Source organism: Aotus nancymaae, unplaced genomic scaffold, assembly GCF_030222135.1.
Source record: "Aotus nancymaae isolate 86718 unplaced genomic scaffold, 86718_ANA_hifiasm-v0.15.2.pri h1tg000025l, whole genome shotgun sequence".
NCBI classification, from domain to species: Eukaryota; Metazoa; Chordata; class Mammalia; order Primates; family Aotidae; genus Aotus; species Aotus nancymaae.
In genome coordinates, this window is record NW_026988438.1 from 30,309,123 (window position 1) to 30,324,858 (window position 15,736).

Below are 15,736 nucleotides of genomic sequence, written 5' to 3' on the forward strand. Positions count from 1 at the left end.
TCCTTTATCAGGAGGAGAGGCTCTTGCTCCAAGCCTGCCATACAGCGTACGCCCTTTCAGGCAGGGATGCCACCGCCTGGATATTTGGTTCTCATCCTGGTCTGGCTGTTTTCCCATGTACTGCTTGTTCTGTGACTGCTCTAGGCATTCCTCCTACTACAAACTACTATGTGGTTATATAGAAGGATTATATAAATCAGCACTAAATGTGTCAACACAGCTCCGACTACAATACCCATATGATTATATAGAAAGATTATATAGAACTAAGTAGATATAAGTATTAAGTAAGATTATAGAAACTAGATATATGTAAGCAGTAAGTTACACTTGAAGCACTAATTCTATAAACTAATATATGATTATATATGCAGGATTATATAAAGGAAACAGTTGAGCAATAACACTAGGAACTACGATATTCTTCAGGCACTGGTTGTACCTGGGGTCTGGACAGTTCTCCTTCCTCGGTGCCCATGGGGGGTGTTACCCACATAGTGGCGACATGATCTGGATTATATTTTACATAGCTCCAAAATGACCGCTGGGTAGAGGCTGGCTTAGAGTCAGTCTCCCCCAGCAGTCATGTGAATCTATTTAGTACCCCCACTTCAGTACTGCAGTAAGAGTGAGGTGGAGGTTATAAGCAAGGGGACAAATTAGGAGATAAGATGAAAAATGACAGTGGCTTAGAGTATCTAAGCTGCCCCTACTTCAGGCCCTGTTCTCAAACAGCTCTGCTCAGGAGGTACTCATACTATCATCCAGATTTTACAGATGTAGAAAGTATGGCATAGAGGCCAGGCGCAGAGGCTCATGCCTATAATCCCAGCACTTTGGGAGTTCAAGGTGGGCAGATCACTTGAACCCAGGAGTTCGAGACCAGCCTAGGCAACATAACCAACCCTGTCTCTACTAAAAATAGGAAAATTAGCTGGGCATGGTGGTGACGCCTTTAATCCCAGCTACTGGGGAGGCTGAGGCACAAGAATTACTTGAACCTGGGAGGCGGAGGTTGCAGTGAGCCGATATTGCACCACTGCACTCCAGCCTGGGCAACAAAGCAAGACTCTCAAAAAAAGAAAAAAAAAAGTATGGCGTAGAGGCACAGAGGGGTTAAATAACTTTCCCAAGGCACACAAATATGGGGACCTGAGGTGCAAACCCAAGTAGTCTGAGCCTACAGCCTGTGTGCCTAATCTCCACACTACATTGCCTCCTAGACAGGTAAAAATTGCCCCAGAAGCATGAAGGCAGAGACTCTATTTGTATTCTAGATAGCACTCACCTGGCACAAAGTAAACCCTCAATAAGTGTTTGTTGAATGAATGAATGAATGAATGAATGAATGATGTGAAAATACTTCTGTAAACTGAGAAATGCTTAGGTAGATATTCTTATTTGTTAGTCCTTCAACTAACAGGAATTCCATTCATTTCACATTTTGTCTAATGCTTAACACATTTTCCTGGGAAAAAGAAAATAATTGAGGCAGGACACTTACTAGAAGCAAACAGTAGCTCGACAAACCTGGCCTAGAACAGATTCAAGAGGTCTGTTTAAGAAAACTCCCAAGGCAGGCATCTTGTCCATTAGAGCCTCCAGACCTTGGGAGAAAGTTCCATTCTATCCAAGGAATTATCTGTCCCCCCCCGACCATGTTCTGTCTTTCTATCCTATTTAAATTATCGGTTTAGATGACACTTTAAAGCATTTTTCTCACACAGGTGGGAAAACATTTAAAACATGGGTGGCCTCAAAAGAAAAGCCTGATAATAATATAATATTATTATATTATATTAATATAATAAATAATATAATACTTCTGAATGATGGTTGGATATACATATTCATGGCAAGAGAACAGCCTTTTGGCTTCCTGGCCCACTTACTGTCTTTGGAGTCATTTCTTTGGGTATGGCCGGGGGAGTCCCAGCAGGAAGGCTGTGTGGGCTTTCCCCAGTGAAATCCAGAACCAAGAACCACTCTTGCCCTGTTTCACACGGTTAAGAGGGAGAAAGGACGCTGGCAGAAGGAAGCCCAGAGCTGTAAGGGACCCTAACCAAACCCTAACATTTTACACTCAGCTGGATTCTGGTGCTCTTTCCACTGTATCCCAGGAGCTTTCTCAAATTTTTGCAATGGAGTGAATCCCTTTTTAATGATTTCCACTTCTTCCAATAACATAGAACACTTACTTACTCACTTTACCTACAGTTAAGATGGCCTTACAGGAATTAATAGTTCACTCGGCTCTTCTGGAGGCATTCTGATTAGCCCCATTTTACAGGTGAGAAAACCAAGTCTCTTTAAAAAATGTGACAAGCTCTAAATTCTGGGGAACCCCAGGTCTCTAACCCCAAATATGTGGGGCTCTTCCTGTGTGTCAGGGACTATTTGGTGCACTACCTATATGAACGCCTGGGTGCTGGCATTATTATACTCATTTTTTTGGATGTGGAAACTGAGCTCAGGGTGGGCATTGGAGCAGAGTCACAGAGCCAGAACTCAAATCTGGCTGTCACACAAGGCCCTTCCTCTTCTGGAGTGCCACTTCTGGAATGCCCAGGTGGATTCCTGCCCTCCTCAGGGGGTGTGTGTGGGCAGAGGGAATGCTTTATTGGCCAGGCAAGCACAACTTTCACCGCTCCAGGACCAAGAAAGGAGGTCTTGCCATCTCCCCAACTCCTTCGCGAACTTCCCGTGAGTGGTCAGGGTGCGCGGTGGTGGGACTACGGCCCAGCTTTGTCTCCTCCACCTGAGGAGCCTGCACCAGGCCGCGCCCCGCGCCACCCCACCTCCGCCCGCAAGGCCGGTGACCACACCGTCACCCGCGACCACGGCCGCCTCCATCTTACATTTGGGGACCATTATTTATTCCCTGTCCTTACAAACACTTCATGACCGCCGGGCTCGCCCCACTCCGCCCCTCCCACCCCGACTCCCCTGCCCTCCGCATCCCCTTCCTCAACTGCCAGACCGGGATCCCAAGTGGGAGCAGGATTCAAAGTGGAAGGTTTGGACACCGCAGTTCCCAGTGTGAGCCGGGTCTGGGGGGATTCCCTGTCATCTGGAAAAGCCAACGGGCTTCTGCAGGGCCAGGGCCGCCGCCTTGGCTGGAGAGAACCCCCGCCCGAGCCACACACACCTCGCGGGCAGCTCAGAGAGGTGGCGAGGGCAGTGCGGGGGCAGGGGGAGAGGCGTGCCCGCGTGTGCGCGTGAGTGTGCGCGTGTGTGTGAGTGTGTTGGGGTGTATGCGCAGGCGCGCGTGCGTATTAAGATCCGAGGTGTAATTCCGCAAAGGAGGTCCAGGAGACCGGGCATCGCTAATGTGGACAGAGCTTTGTGTCCAAATAGGCAGCGCAGGGACTAACCCGCGAGGGCGGGGAGCAGGGTTCTTCCGGGCGGGGCAATGCGAGGAGCCGGGGCTGGGCACGGGAGGGGAGTGGGATTCCTAACCCGGACGGGACGCCTGGGTGTCGGAAGCTCCGGAACTGGGCTCCTGCGGGAGGGTCCGTGCGCCCCAGCCCGGGCTGGTCGGACGTTGGGGACACCCACTCCCCAGGGATGCTCCACGCCAGGCACGCGCACGGGCCGCGAGGTGGCGTTCCCGAAACAGCGCCCGCAGCAGCGGGGAGAGGGGTGGCCTTTAGGGGGATGCCACACCTCCAGCCCGACCCGGCTCTCCGGATCATCTGGGCGCCAAGCCCACCGCCCCCCCTGCCCCACCCGGGGCGCGGAGCCCGCTTCGCCCAGCCCGGGGCTTCCCCGGCGGAGCGTGCGGGACGCTGGACGCGGGTTACGCCCCCCCACCCGGCGGCCACCGCCGCCCACCGCGCTGGAGCTCGGGCGCAGGGACGCACCGCGGCGTCCACACTCCCGCCGATTCCGGCGGTCCCTCCCCCAGGCACTCACAAAATTGTCGCCGCAGCCGTTGTCCGGACACAGCACGTAAAAGGAGACGCCGGGGTCGGCGTAGAAATCCATCCTGCGCTCGGTCTCCTCGGTAGCGATGAGCTCGAAGGGCGTGTTGGAGCACCATTTCTCCGCAACGTCGGCCAGCTGCTGGAAATCCATCGCGGCCCGGCGCCCGCCGCCGCCTCCCGCCGCCGCCCGCCCTCCCGCTCCTCGGCACCCTCCTCCCGGGCGGGCAGCGCGGCGCTCGGCTCAGCCTGCGCGGGCTCCTCCGGGGCCGGGCTGGGCCGGCGGGGACTGTTTACATGCGGTGCAGAGCGGGGCGGGCGGCGGCCGGGGACAGCGCGGCGCCGCGCCCGCGGCTCCTCCTCCGCCCCGCCTCCCCCCGCCCCCTTGCGGGCCGCTGGGGGCTGGCGCGGCCGGGCCGGGACGCGGGGCGGCGGGAGGGACGGCCGGCACCCCCGCGGGCGCCCGGATTTTCCTGGGCGCTCCCGCCCCCCTTTATTTTTAAGCGAACCCAGAGCATCCCGGGGCCCTGGCCAGCGCGGGGCCGCCCCGGGCCGTGAAGTCATGGGCCCCAGCCAATCACCGGAGCCTGAGACCGCGCCGCGGCCTGCGAGCCCGGTGACGTCACAGCGAGGGCCTGGAATCCGCGGCTCCGTGGGTTACCTGGAAGCTGTGCGAGCGCCCAATACCCGATGAGCGTGTCTGTGGAGTTAGAAAGCCCAGAAAGCGTTTCCCCGAATGCGATTTAAATGCAAGGGAGGCCACAGAACTGCAGATAACTTGGACCTTGTCTGGTGCTAGCAGTGGAGGAGCTGAGAAAATCTAAGGAAAAGGGAGTTTTTCTTTTTGCAGAAATCAAAGTTCTGTTCTCCAGATGATTTAAGGTAATGTGTCTCCTTAATGCATTTATCAGACACTAATATGAATGCTCACTTGCCAAGGAAGGGTGTGTGTGATTTTTTAAAAATCTGCGTTACATAAGGGTGAATATTTCTTAGAAATAAGCCTCCTAAGACTGGCTTCAGTATTGTTCAGCTTGAATTCACATGGCATAATCCAAAAAGGTCAAGAGGATAAAGAACATTTTAAGAGTATGTGGCCCAACAACTACACCTGCTGAGTGCTCACTGGCTGCCATGTACCGGACAGGCATTACTGGATTGCAGAAAATGCACTAGAGTCCTGGCCCGCAGGACTTGAATACTACAAACACATACACATTATAAACATTGACCCAGCTTTTTAAAGTGCGTCTTCTGAACCAGGCACTGTGCACGAATTTGCATTCCCAGCACCATGTATATGTGTTTCCTTTTCTCTGCATCCTCGCCAATATCTGTTGTTTTTAGATTTTTTAATCTTAGCCATTCTGACTGATGGGAAATTGTATCTCACTGTGGTTTTAATATGCGTTTCACTGATGATTGGTGGATGTTGAGCATTTTTTCATACGTTCATTGGCCGCTCCAATGTCTGTTTTGAGAAATATCTGTTCACGTCCTTTGCCCACTTTTTAATGGGATTTTTTTTTTCTTAAGTTGTTTGAGTTCCTTGTAGATTCTTCATATTAGTCCTTTGTCAGATGTATAGTTTGCAAGTATTTTCTTTCATTTGTAGGTTGTCTGTTTACCCTGTTGATTATTTCTTTTACTGTGCAGAAGCTTTTTAGTTTAATTAAGATCCATTTGTCTATTCTTGTTTTCGTTGCATTTCCTTTTGGGCTTTTGTCATAAAATATTTGCCTAGGCCAATGTTGCAAGGAATTGAATTCTGCCAACAACCTGAATGAGCTTGAAAAGTAGATTTTTTCTCAAACTTGTTGTCTTTTCCAGACAAGAACTGAGCCTGACTATTACCATGATTTCAGCCTTGGGAGAACCTGAGCGAGAACCCAGTGATACCATGGCTGAGCTGGGACTTCTGACTTTCAGTACTGTGGGCTAATAAGTGGGTGTTGTTTTAAGCAGTTAGGCGGGTTTAAATTCTTCATGCAGCAATAGAAAACTAATACACCGGACAATGAAAGAGACAGGCATATGAATATAAAAATGCAATAGGCTGTTGTAAAGTTACAAAATATTCTTTAAAAAAAAATATGGGTGTCTCCAGATAGCATAAGCTTCCTTGCAATTTTACCTGGTTCCACCATTTAAAGCATGATATGTGTTCCAAAAATGAAGAATTCCTTACATTTGAGACGAAAATACAAAAAATACATTCCTTTTTTCCTTTTTGGGAAAGAAGGAGGTTTTTTTTTTTTTAAAAAAAAAATCCATGTTTTAAAATGTATCAGTGAAATTTGCTCCAAATGATGAATGATCACAATTATGAAGATATGTTTATTTAACAAATAGTTTTTGTCAGAAAATGAAAAATTCTTGTGAAAAATAGAATTTTGGGTACAAAGTAATTACTCAATGAAATGGATACTGTTGGGTTTCCTTAGCAAGGCATTGAGAAAAATAGCAAAAACTTCAGCGCTCCATGTCTGGATTGATTCCTCCCTCTGGCATTTTAAGTTTTATGTACATCTGCAACTTCTTTCATTTCTCGGAGCTCAGTTGTCTTTTCTGAAAACAGGGACAACAGTGAGATAAAGTATGTAAGGTCATTACCCCAGAACCTAGCACATAGTAAGAACTCAGTAAAAGCCATTATTACTCTTAATCTGCTTCTTAAGGATGATGAGTAGGAAGATCAGCTAATGAATTTTTAAAGTAAAATTCAGGAGTGACATGAGGGTGATATGATTGGGAATATTGGTCACAGATGAACGTAATCTCCTTTTTTTCCAAGTCTTTAGAGTAGGATTTCTTAACAGCAACACTTATTGATATTTGAAGCCAAAAATTCTTTGTTGTCAGTGGCTATCCTGCACACTGCAGGATTTTTAGCCACATTCTCTGGCCTCCACTCACTAGATGCCTGTGGAATCTCCCTCTACCCTCCCCTCTCTCCAATGTCACAAGCAAAAATTTCTCCAGATGGCTGGGCACAGTGGCTCACACCTGTAATCCCAGCACTTTGGGAGGCCGAGGCAGGTGAAGCACAAGGTCAGCAGTTTGAGACCAGCCTGGCCAGTATGATGAAACCCCGTCTCTACTAAAAATACAAAAATTAGCTGGGTGTGGTGGCATGCACCTGTAGGCCCAGCTACTCAGGAGGCTGAGGCAGAAGAATCGCTTGAACCCAGGAGGCGGAGGTTGCAGTGAGCCGAGATTGCACCACTGTACTCCAGCCTGGCAACAGAGCCGAGACTCCATCTCACAAAAAAATTAAAAAAAAAAATTCTCCAGACATTGCCAAATGTCCCCTGAGTGCAAAATTGCCCCTACGTGAGAACCACAGATTTGGAGAGAAAAGTCTTGTAACAGTTGTGTTTTGGTCATTTTTACTAACTAATGGAAAGGGTGTGCACATAAAGCAGCTGAAATTCATCCTGGAAAGTTCATCTGCAGAAGTTGTTTGAAACTTGGTTCGCTTAGAACAACTGGAAAAGCCACCAGTTGCTTAGCTAAGAAGATCATAAACTTTTACCCGGCCTCTCTCCTGCTTGGGGAGAGTCCTGTGAGGCATCCTAGGATGTAAGGATGTATTTAGGCCTCATGTACAGGGCAGTGGTCATTTCAGAACTCCAGCCAGGTGTTTTGTGCAGCCACTAGGTGAAGAAACACCAGGGGCTCCCATACCCCTTCTTTCTTGTGTCCCCATAACCTTTGGCCACAGTTTGGAAGTAGAAGGAAAATTAAAACTTCTCCCCAGTCAGGCACAGTGGCTTACACCTGTAATTCCACCACTTTGGGAAGGCAAGGTAGGTGGATCACTGAGCCCAGGAGTTCAAGACCAGCCTGGGAAACATGTTGAAAACCTGACTCTACTGAAAATACAAAAATCAGCTGGGCATGGTGGCATGTACCCGTAGTCCTAGCTACTTGGGAGGCTGAGGTGGGAGAATCTTGAGCCCTGGAGGTCAAGGCTACAGTGAGCCATGATTGCACCACTGCACTCCAGCCTAGGTGACAGAGGGAAACCCTATCTCAAAAAACAAAACAAAACAAACAAAAAAAACCTTATCCCCACCAGTAGGCAGAGTTGTACCGCCTTCAGTGTATTTAAGAAATGTTTCTGTTCATTTATAGAAATCTGGACTTTGCTGTCTCTGAAAATAACCATTTGCCTTTGGGAGATGTGTGTTGGCAAGAAGAGGAGGCATATTCAAACCCCACTGGCTAGGACATCAGGAGCCTAGGATGGAATGCAAAGGCCATCCTGGACTGTCCTGCTGATGCTGACTCCTCTGCCTACCTCTGTTCTCAAGTTCTCCATGGCTTTTATTCTAGTATAAGTTTGACGTTAACACATAATTTGACCTTCAATTCACTCCTATGTTGTAAGTCTGTTTAGTTAGCCCTGCCCTTTGATAAATCTGCTCCATCCACATTGCTTTGTGGTTAGGCGGTAGGAGGAGGTAGGTAGAGAGGCAAGTGTAGCTGGTTCCACATTCACCCTTCAGCTGAGCCCAAGGTCATCTCATTGTATCAAGAGGGACTGTAGACTCTAGGTCCCAGGAGATGGGGGTCAGGAGAGAGGTGTATAATTTGTCACAGGGGTGATGGGAGAGGTAAAAAGATCATAGGATCTGGAGAAATAACTCCCAGGAGAGCAACACAGGAAGGATGAGAGCTGTCTTCTTCCTGCACTACGCTCCAGAACAGTGAGCGCAGCAATCGGGTGGGGAGAGTAAGTAGAGGGCAGACATGAGTTAAGCCTGTGCCAAAGTTCATGTATCACTGCAACTAGAGTCTGAAAGAAAATCAAGTTGGAGGATCAGCAAAAGTTGAAGATTTACATAAACGAGTCATTGTGATTTGCCCCAAATGCCCAGTAAAGCTCAGGAAAAGGATTTCCTTCAGCCTTCCTACTCTGGGGCTAGGAAAATTCATTCTGAATTTTGTTTCGGAATCTTCCAACCTTTGTACAAAATTATTTCTTTTTTGGACATTCCTCTAAAAGGTTGGATGTAGAATTTGAGCAAGTTAGCGGTTACATGATTTGGCTACATTTGCCTTCAAAACATGTCTAGCTGATTGCATTCACCTGGTAAACATTTTCCTTTTATATATGTCAAAGAAACAGAAATACTCACTTATGATTTGGCTTTTAGCTTCTTTATTCATTTAAACACTTCAGTATTCTGTCTTCTTCAGTGATGTCCTCCTTGTCCATATTTTCAGCTAGAACAGTTTCTCATTTTCCCTATTTCTGAACACTCACAGTGACTTCCTTCACTGAAGCCCAATGCACAGAACTTCCTTTTCAGCAAAACCTCAGCGGTGCTGCTAAGGGACTAACATAGATTTTAAGGTGACAAAACCATTATTTTAACATTTTTCTCTGTTACTTTTCTGATAATGATGACAGTTCTGTCTATTATGTTTGCTGAGGCTTACTAGGACCCAGTGATATTAGCTCATTCTCTAGAGAGAGGTCCCAAGAGCATTATACCAGATCTCCTACGAAGATGTGGGATTTCCTCTAGGAAAAGGTGTGTATCCAGGAAATTTACTAAGCCAGAAGCTGCTGTGATTCTATGGCACTCTTATCTCTTATGACACATCCATTTACTAAGATTCGGTGATCTGGATGACGTCACAGAGTGCGTTACTCCAGCCTGCCCCAAATGGTGAGTGTGCATGACTATAGGATATTGAAACAAAATCAACAATACTTTTTTAAAAACCACAACAAAATTTCCCTCATCAGTTCATTTAGTCTTATGTAACTCTTGTTCTGAAGATCTTGGGTTAGCAGTTCTCCAGACTAAAAAGAGTCCTAGAGATCTTGACTGAATTTACTCATCTGAGCTTAGAGTTATCTAAGAGATATCAGCTCAGAAAGCTATACCCAAGAGTCTATGGTTTAAAGTGTCAGCAGTTTGAAGTACCCAATACGGTCCTTCTCCATGAAGCTCTGAGACTGTCTTTCTTGGTTGAAGGCACAAAATCTGGCCTGTAGCTTATAGCAGGGCCTTCACACGAGCCTCAGAGTCAAAACAAAACAAAACAAAACAAAAAACAATCTGTAGATGGCAGAGACGTAGAGTGGCCGTGGTTAATTTATAACTGGTAACCCTCAAATGTAACAGGTCAGATAAGGGTACATAATTATAATGCAACCAGTGAAGAAATGTGGTTTCTTCTGTGGCATGCCAAACAAAAATAATAAAGCCATTCCAAAAAAGAAAAAAAGTAGGCAAATTGTCTCTAAGGATAATAATTAAGTTTGCATTCAAAAAATATGATTTATAAAAATGGAGGAACACAATTTTTATAGAGAAAAATAAATTGAGATATAATTATGAGATATAATATGCCAAAAATATGAAGTAAAGAGATTGAGCAGTAAGGCACAGGCATTTTGTTTTTTAGAAAACTCCATAGTTAAGTCTGATGTGTACCCCCTTGAAAACAACTAGCCTAGGAAATAGTAATTTCCAATTAAAAATATAAGACTCTGGCCAGGCTAAGGGGACATTTTAAATAATTACTGAAATTAAGATTGAGAACACTATACTGTCATCTAATATCATTAGGCAAAGCATTGTCAGGACTCTAATAAATACAAGAAAACACAACAAACCAATTTCATAAGAGTTTCATCAGTAGTTTCCTTGAGGGTAAAAATAAATCATGGGCAGCTAGGGCATTGATAAATCTCCAGGGTTTTCCTCTAAAGTCCAGATGCTCCTTGGCTTCCCATGGGGTTAAATCCCAATAAACTCATGGTAAGTAAAAATTGTCAGAAGTCAAAAATGCATTTGCTACCCCAGTAAACCCAGTTGAAAAATCATAAGTCAAACCCTTGTAAGTTGGGGACCATCTGATACCATTTCTGAAATAGTTACATTAACAATATTTTATCTATACAAATTTAACCTAGGGAAGACTAAGTACCTCTTCTGGTTTGATAACTCTTCTCATGCAAACCCTACAATAGTAACACATCAAAGAAACCCAGCCCTTATCTTTTTATGTGGTGAAAGAAACAAGTTTGTGATTTTCAAGGGACCCACTGGGAAATCTCAAAGGTATTTTAGGTGTAAAAGAGATGCTAATTTTCTGTACACTTAAAAACAGGGAAAATGGTAAATTTCGTGTTCCATATACTTTACTACCACAAAAAAGGTAAAAAAAAAAATTATGATTAAAGAATGGCGAAAAAAAATTCTAGATTTATTATATTTTTCCCTCAATTTAAGATCTAATTTCTTGGGAGAACAAAAATTTTAAAAAAAACAAAAACTTAAGATATTTGAATGCTTAAGATAGGATCATGGGTGCCTTAGAAACAATACTTTATTACTTATTTGAGTCACAATAAAGCACTTTGAAATAAACATAGAAGGTAATACGATTAAAAAGAACCTTTGCTCTTTCTTAAGTGAAAACCTTTTGTACTTTTTCTTCCTAAATAGTCGAGGATCTAGTAAGGTCAAGAGAAAGCACAGGAAATTATTCTGGTGAGACCTGGAACCTTTGCTATCCAGGCAGATTACGCAGCAAGTAATAAATGACCTTTTACATTGTCGGCGAAGGCATTAATCAGTAAACCAACAAAAAAGGCTTACCAAAATTAGGCAAACTTTGCTAAGATTTCAACAGATTATGGAGCTCCTTTTCGACTCAAGTGTTATAAACGAAGGCAAATAAAATTCACTTTCCAAGTTTAGCCTACATTTTGCTCTTTCCTATCCCACACAAACTGACATTTTTCTTTTGAACAGATCTCAGGGGTCAAAACTAATTTTATAAAAATAGTAAGATGTTATTTGTATTAACATGCATTCATCATTAGTGTCTTCAAATGAATCACTAAATATCTTAAAGATTTTGTTTCTATTTTTAATACAGTAAATATTGATAGTCATAAACCACATAGCAGAAATTCTTTGGGGTCCTCAATACGTCCTAAAAGTGTAAAAGGGGTCAGAAACAAACAAAAAACAGCCCATCTACTGCTTGAGGACAAAATTACTCTTCTTCCTTGGAAAACAAAAGCACACACACAGTTGTATTTCTTTGTAACTGCTGTTCCTAGTTTAGTCTTAATAATGCATATTAAATACATTTTAACCAAAATAACTGACATCTGTTTATAATGACCCAAAGATATAGCCTCTCTGTAGCATATAAAAATAAGAAGCAAAAATGTATAAAGTAGGATTAGCAATCGATGTTTTGGTATTATACCTTACCTGGTTGCATATACTAGAACGTCACCTCAAACTACTTAACTAGAAAAGAAAATGCGCACCTATGCAACAATCTTGCATGTTCTTCACATGTACCCCAAAACCTAAAATGCAATTAAAAAAAAAAAACAGAAAAGAAAATGCACTGGGTCAGGTAATTGAGAAGTTCAGGAATTAGATAACTTCAGGCATGGCTAAATCTAGGTGCCCAATAAGTTATTGGTTATCTGTCTCTCTCCATCTCTTTGTTCTGTTTTCCTCTATGCTGGCTCTGTTCTTCAGCAGGCTGTCTTCTTGTGCTGAAAAGACAACCCGTAGCAGCTCTAAGCTCATGTTATCCTTGATGTCTCAGAACTCAAAAACGAGACTTCCACATTCTCTCTTTCTGTCTAAGTGCCTGATTATTCTCCCTAAAAAGTCCTTAAGTAGCTCTACTTGGAGCTGAAGCCCACCTCTGGGCCAATCACTGATGCTAGCGGTCTGTGATACTCTAAAAGCTCAGCCTGGATCCCCGACCCACCCCTGTGTTTAAGGACGGGGATCCCTTGATTGCAAGATCTACCACATCATTTAGAAGAGGGAACAGCTCTTCTCTGCACCAAGTGTGATACTGAATGTTTTCATTAAAAGGCAGGTTTGTTTAGTGGAAAGAAGGCCAGACTGGCATTTAAATGACCTAGGGTTTCGTTCTAATTCTACCATCCCCCTAATTCTGTGACCTTGGGTAAGCCATTTAACTTCCTTGGACACTGCTGTTTCATCGATAAAATAAATGTGTTGGATTAGATTATTTCACATCCAAATGTCTATAATTGTATTTCACTAACTCAGGAAGAATCCAGGTTCATTTTTCTGTTCTGGGACTCAAAACAGATGAGAAGATGGAGAAGTAGGTTCTAGTTGTCTTAGTCAATGGTCTTATGGTTGTCAATAACAGGAACTCATCAAGCTAGCTTAGGGGGAAAAAAAGCCCAGAATATTTCACAGGACCCAAGGACAGGAGTGGGCTTCATGACAGCTGAGAACCAGGAACCAGAAAACTAACCAGGAACTACTACTGCCAGTCCCTTCCTCTCTCTCTCTCCCAACCCTCCTCCTTTTTGTCTGTCTCTAGCCAGATCATCCCATCCTTTTACTTTGCTCATCAGTTCTGTTCTTCTCTTAAAATATCCACTTTCCTGCTTCTCTGGGGATGTGGATGAGAATGCTTTTCTATGATGGCAGCTTCTGCTCATCAGTTTCCATTACCCTCGTTCCATCTAACAGGATGTCTATTACTGAACCCCAGCTCCAATTTGATTGGCTCACCTCAAACTCAGAAGTCCATTCGCGACCAGGAGAGCAGAGTGATCCATCAAAAACATTATGTCTTATGGAGATGGAGATATTATCAATGGAAGGGGGTACTAAGCTGGGAAGACATTATAAAAGGTATCTATTTCAACAGTGGTGTTGCGGTAGTTTTTCTATACATACAAGGAAGGTATTACCATAAGGAAAAGAGAAATTTACAACTATAAGGCTTTTAGACAACCATGATTTTTAAAAAACAACTTCTCAGAAGGGGGTGAATTCATAGAATATAGGAAGCTGAATGTGAGTCATAATAACCTTATTTAAGAAAGTGGGGGCAAAAAGCCCAGTGGAAAGTGTAGCCAAAAGCGTAACATAGGTAACGGTTTTACGGTCTTGTGTGATCTATGCATATTTGGCAGTGAGGACACCAAGAGATCCATATATAGATACAGTGGTATTTCTTTTCTGAAACAATTAGAATAGCCAGATGGGCCAGTTTTCTACAGCAGCTTCTAAGCCAATGTGTTCTGATTCTACCTCTTAAAAGAAAGGCCATCTGATGGACGCCCAGGCAGAATCACAAAAAGTTTCACACTGACACTCTCATTTCTTTAGTCATAGCTCTTACAGTGCTTTATATGCACATATAAAAATCTAGGCATATTACTTTCCTTTATAGGTCTCTAAGGTTCACCTAGTTCAGTCCTCCTCAAAAGTTCTTTGTGGCAAACATACCAAGATAGTTGGATAGAACTTCTATAGAATGAATAGCTCCAAGCAACTCTAGGCCTGGGCAGGAAAAGTGTGAACACCCTGGTATGTGCAGGACAGAACCACATTGACAAAGCCAGCATCTTTCCTGGAAATAGCAATTTGCTAGTTTTGGATCTTTGACCCTGCTTATTTATTGATTTAGAAATTTGAACAGCATCCTCTCCAAAATGTGCCTCTGCGCAGAGATACAAAGATTAAAAGTCATGCATGAAGCCAGCCAACCTTTTTCTTTGTAAAGGAAAGGAAATCAATAAATTATAAGTTCTTTTTCTTTTTATTTTTTTTGAGACAGGGTCTTGCTCTGTCACGCAGGCTGGAGCGTAGTGGCGCAATCTCTGCTCACTGCAACCTCCACCTCCCAGGTTCAGGTGATTCTCCTGCCTTAGCCTCGGGAGTAGCTGGGATTACAGGCTCCTGCCACCACACCCGGCTAATTTTTGTATTTTTAGTAGAGACGGAGTTTCACCATGTTGGCCAGGCTGGTCTCGAACTCCTGACCTCAAGTGATCCTCCCACTTCAGCCTCCCAAAGTGCTAGGATTACAGGCATGAACCATTGTGCTTGGCCAAAAAACTGTAAGTTCTTCATCCTTTTGGCCACTCCTCTCTTACCACTGTGGCCCAAATCCCTCTCGGGGTCTGTTTCTGACCACTGCCTTTCTGACATCTACCCTGAGCTGCCACTTTCTGACCAACCTCCCATGGAAGAAAATGGCCCTCCCATGTATGGGTCAAAGAAGAGGCAGACCTGAAAAAGAGAAAAAGATATCTATTTTTTCATGTTGAACCCTGCCACCGCTGCTTCCTAGTAAATTACAGTATGTATCCCTTGGTTCTACCATTGGGCCATCGTTACATTTTTCCCACAGGTTAAATAGATTAATCGGAAAACGTACCATGATTGATTTGGTAAAGAAAAAAGTCAGTTCTCTGGTTGTCAATATGTTACTGGTGCTCCTCCAGCAAAGGCAACCATGGGTTGGCCTTCTGTCCCAGTGTCCTTTCTGTTTTAGCATTTGTCTTGGAAATAATTGTCCCAGTTTGGATGATCAGAGAAGCTGATCAAAAACCTACTTACGGTGTTTGAAGTCACCTATTTGATCCTATTATCTCTTTTCTGTGTGTGAGATGAAGTCTCGCACTGTCGCCTAGACTGGAGTGCAGTAGCGCAATCTCGGTTCACTGCAATCTCCGCCTCCTGGGTTCAAGCAATTCTCCTGCCTCAGCCTCCTGAGTAGCTGGGACTACAAGCGTGCGCCACTATGCCCAGCTAATTTTTTTGCATTTTTAGTAGAGACGGGGTTTCACCATGTTGGCCAGGATGGTCTCAATCTCCTGACCTCGTGATCCACCCGCCTTGGCCTCCCAAGGTGCTGGGATTACAGGTGTGAGCCGGCCTTAATCCTATTATCTTTAACCAAAGCAAGTTGGCCACCAATCAAACCGATCTGAATAATAGGAAGTTTCAACTGATACTCTCAAGTGAACATGCATT

At 44.4% G+C, this 15,736-nt stretch overlaps 2 protein-coding genes and 1 long non-coding RNA gene across 17 annotated transcripts in view; 1 reads left to right on the plus strand and 2 right to left on the minus strand.

The window, feature by feature from the left end:
- The window catches only part of MTURN (maturin, neural progenitor differentiation regulator homolog), a 28,888-nt gene extending 24,785 nt beyond the window's left edge, over positions 1-4,103 (minus strand). For both annotated transcript variants that reach the window (XM_064380518.1, XM_064380519.1), the window contains exon 1: positions 3,916-4,103. In XM_064380518.1, coding sequence (XP_064236588.1) covers positions 3,916-4,077 — 162 coding nt within the window. In that variant the 5' untranslated portion in view covers positions 4,078-4,103. The remainder of the gene's footprint in view (positions 1-3,915) is intronic.
- A 489-nt stretch (positions 4,104-4,592) lies between these two features.
- On the plus strand, positions 4,593-13,454 carry LOC105713938 (uncharacterized). The gene is made up of 3 exons (XR_010344086.1): positions 4,593-4,805; positions 5,754-5,868; positions 8,061-13,454. It is a non-coding gene; the product is annotated as an uncharacterized LOC105713938 (long non-coding RNA).
- The window catches only part of PLEKHA8 (pleckstrin homology domain containing A8), a 99,132-nt gene continuing 89,585 nt past the window's right edge, over positions 6,190-15,736 (minus strand). For 4 of the 14 annotated variants that reach the window (XM_012447758.2, XM_021670135.2, XM_012447756.2 and 1 more), the window contains one exon: positions 6,190-6,491. In XM_012447758.2, the coding sequence (XP_012303181.2) occupies positions 6,479-6,491 (13 nt within the window). In that variant the 3' untranslated portion in view covers positions 6,190-6,478. Of the gene's footprint in view, positions 9,269-11,258; positions 12,277-15,736 lie in introns of those variants that run through there. The other 10 variants (XM_064380501.1, XM_064380516.1, XM_064380507.1 and 7 more) reach the window with 6 other exon arrangements.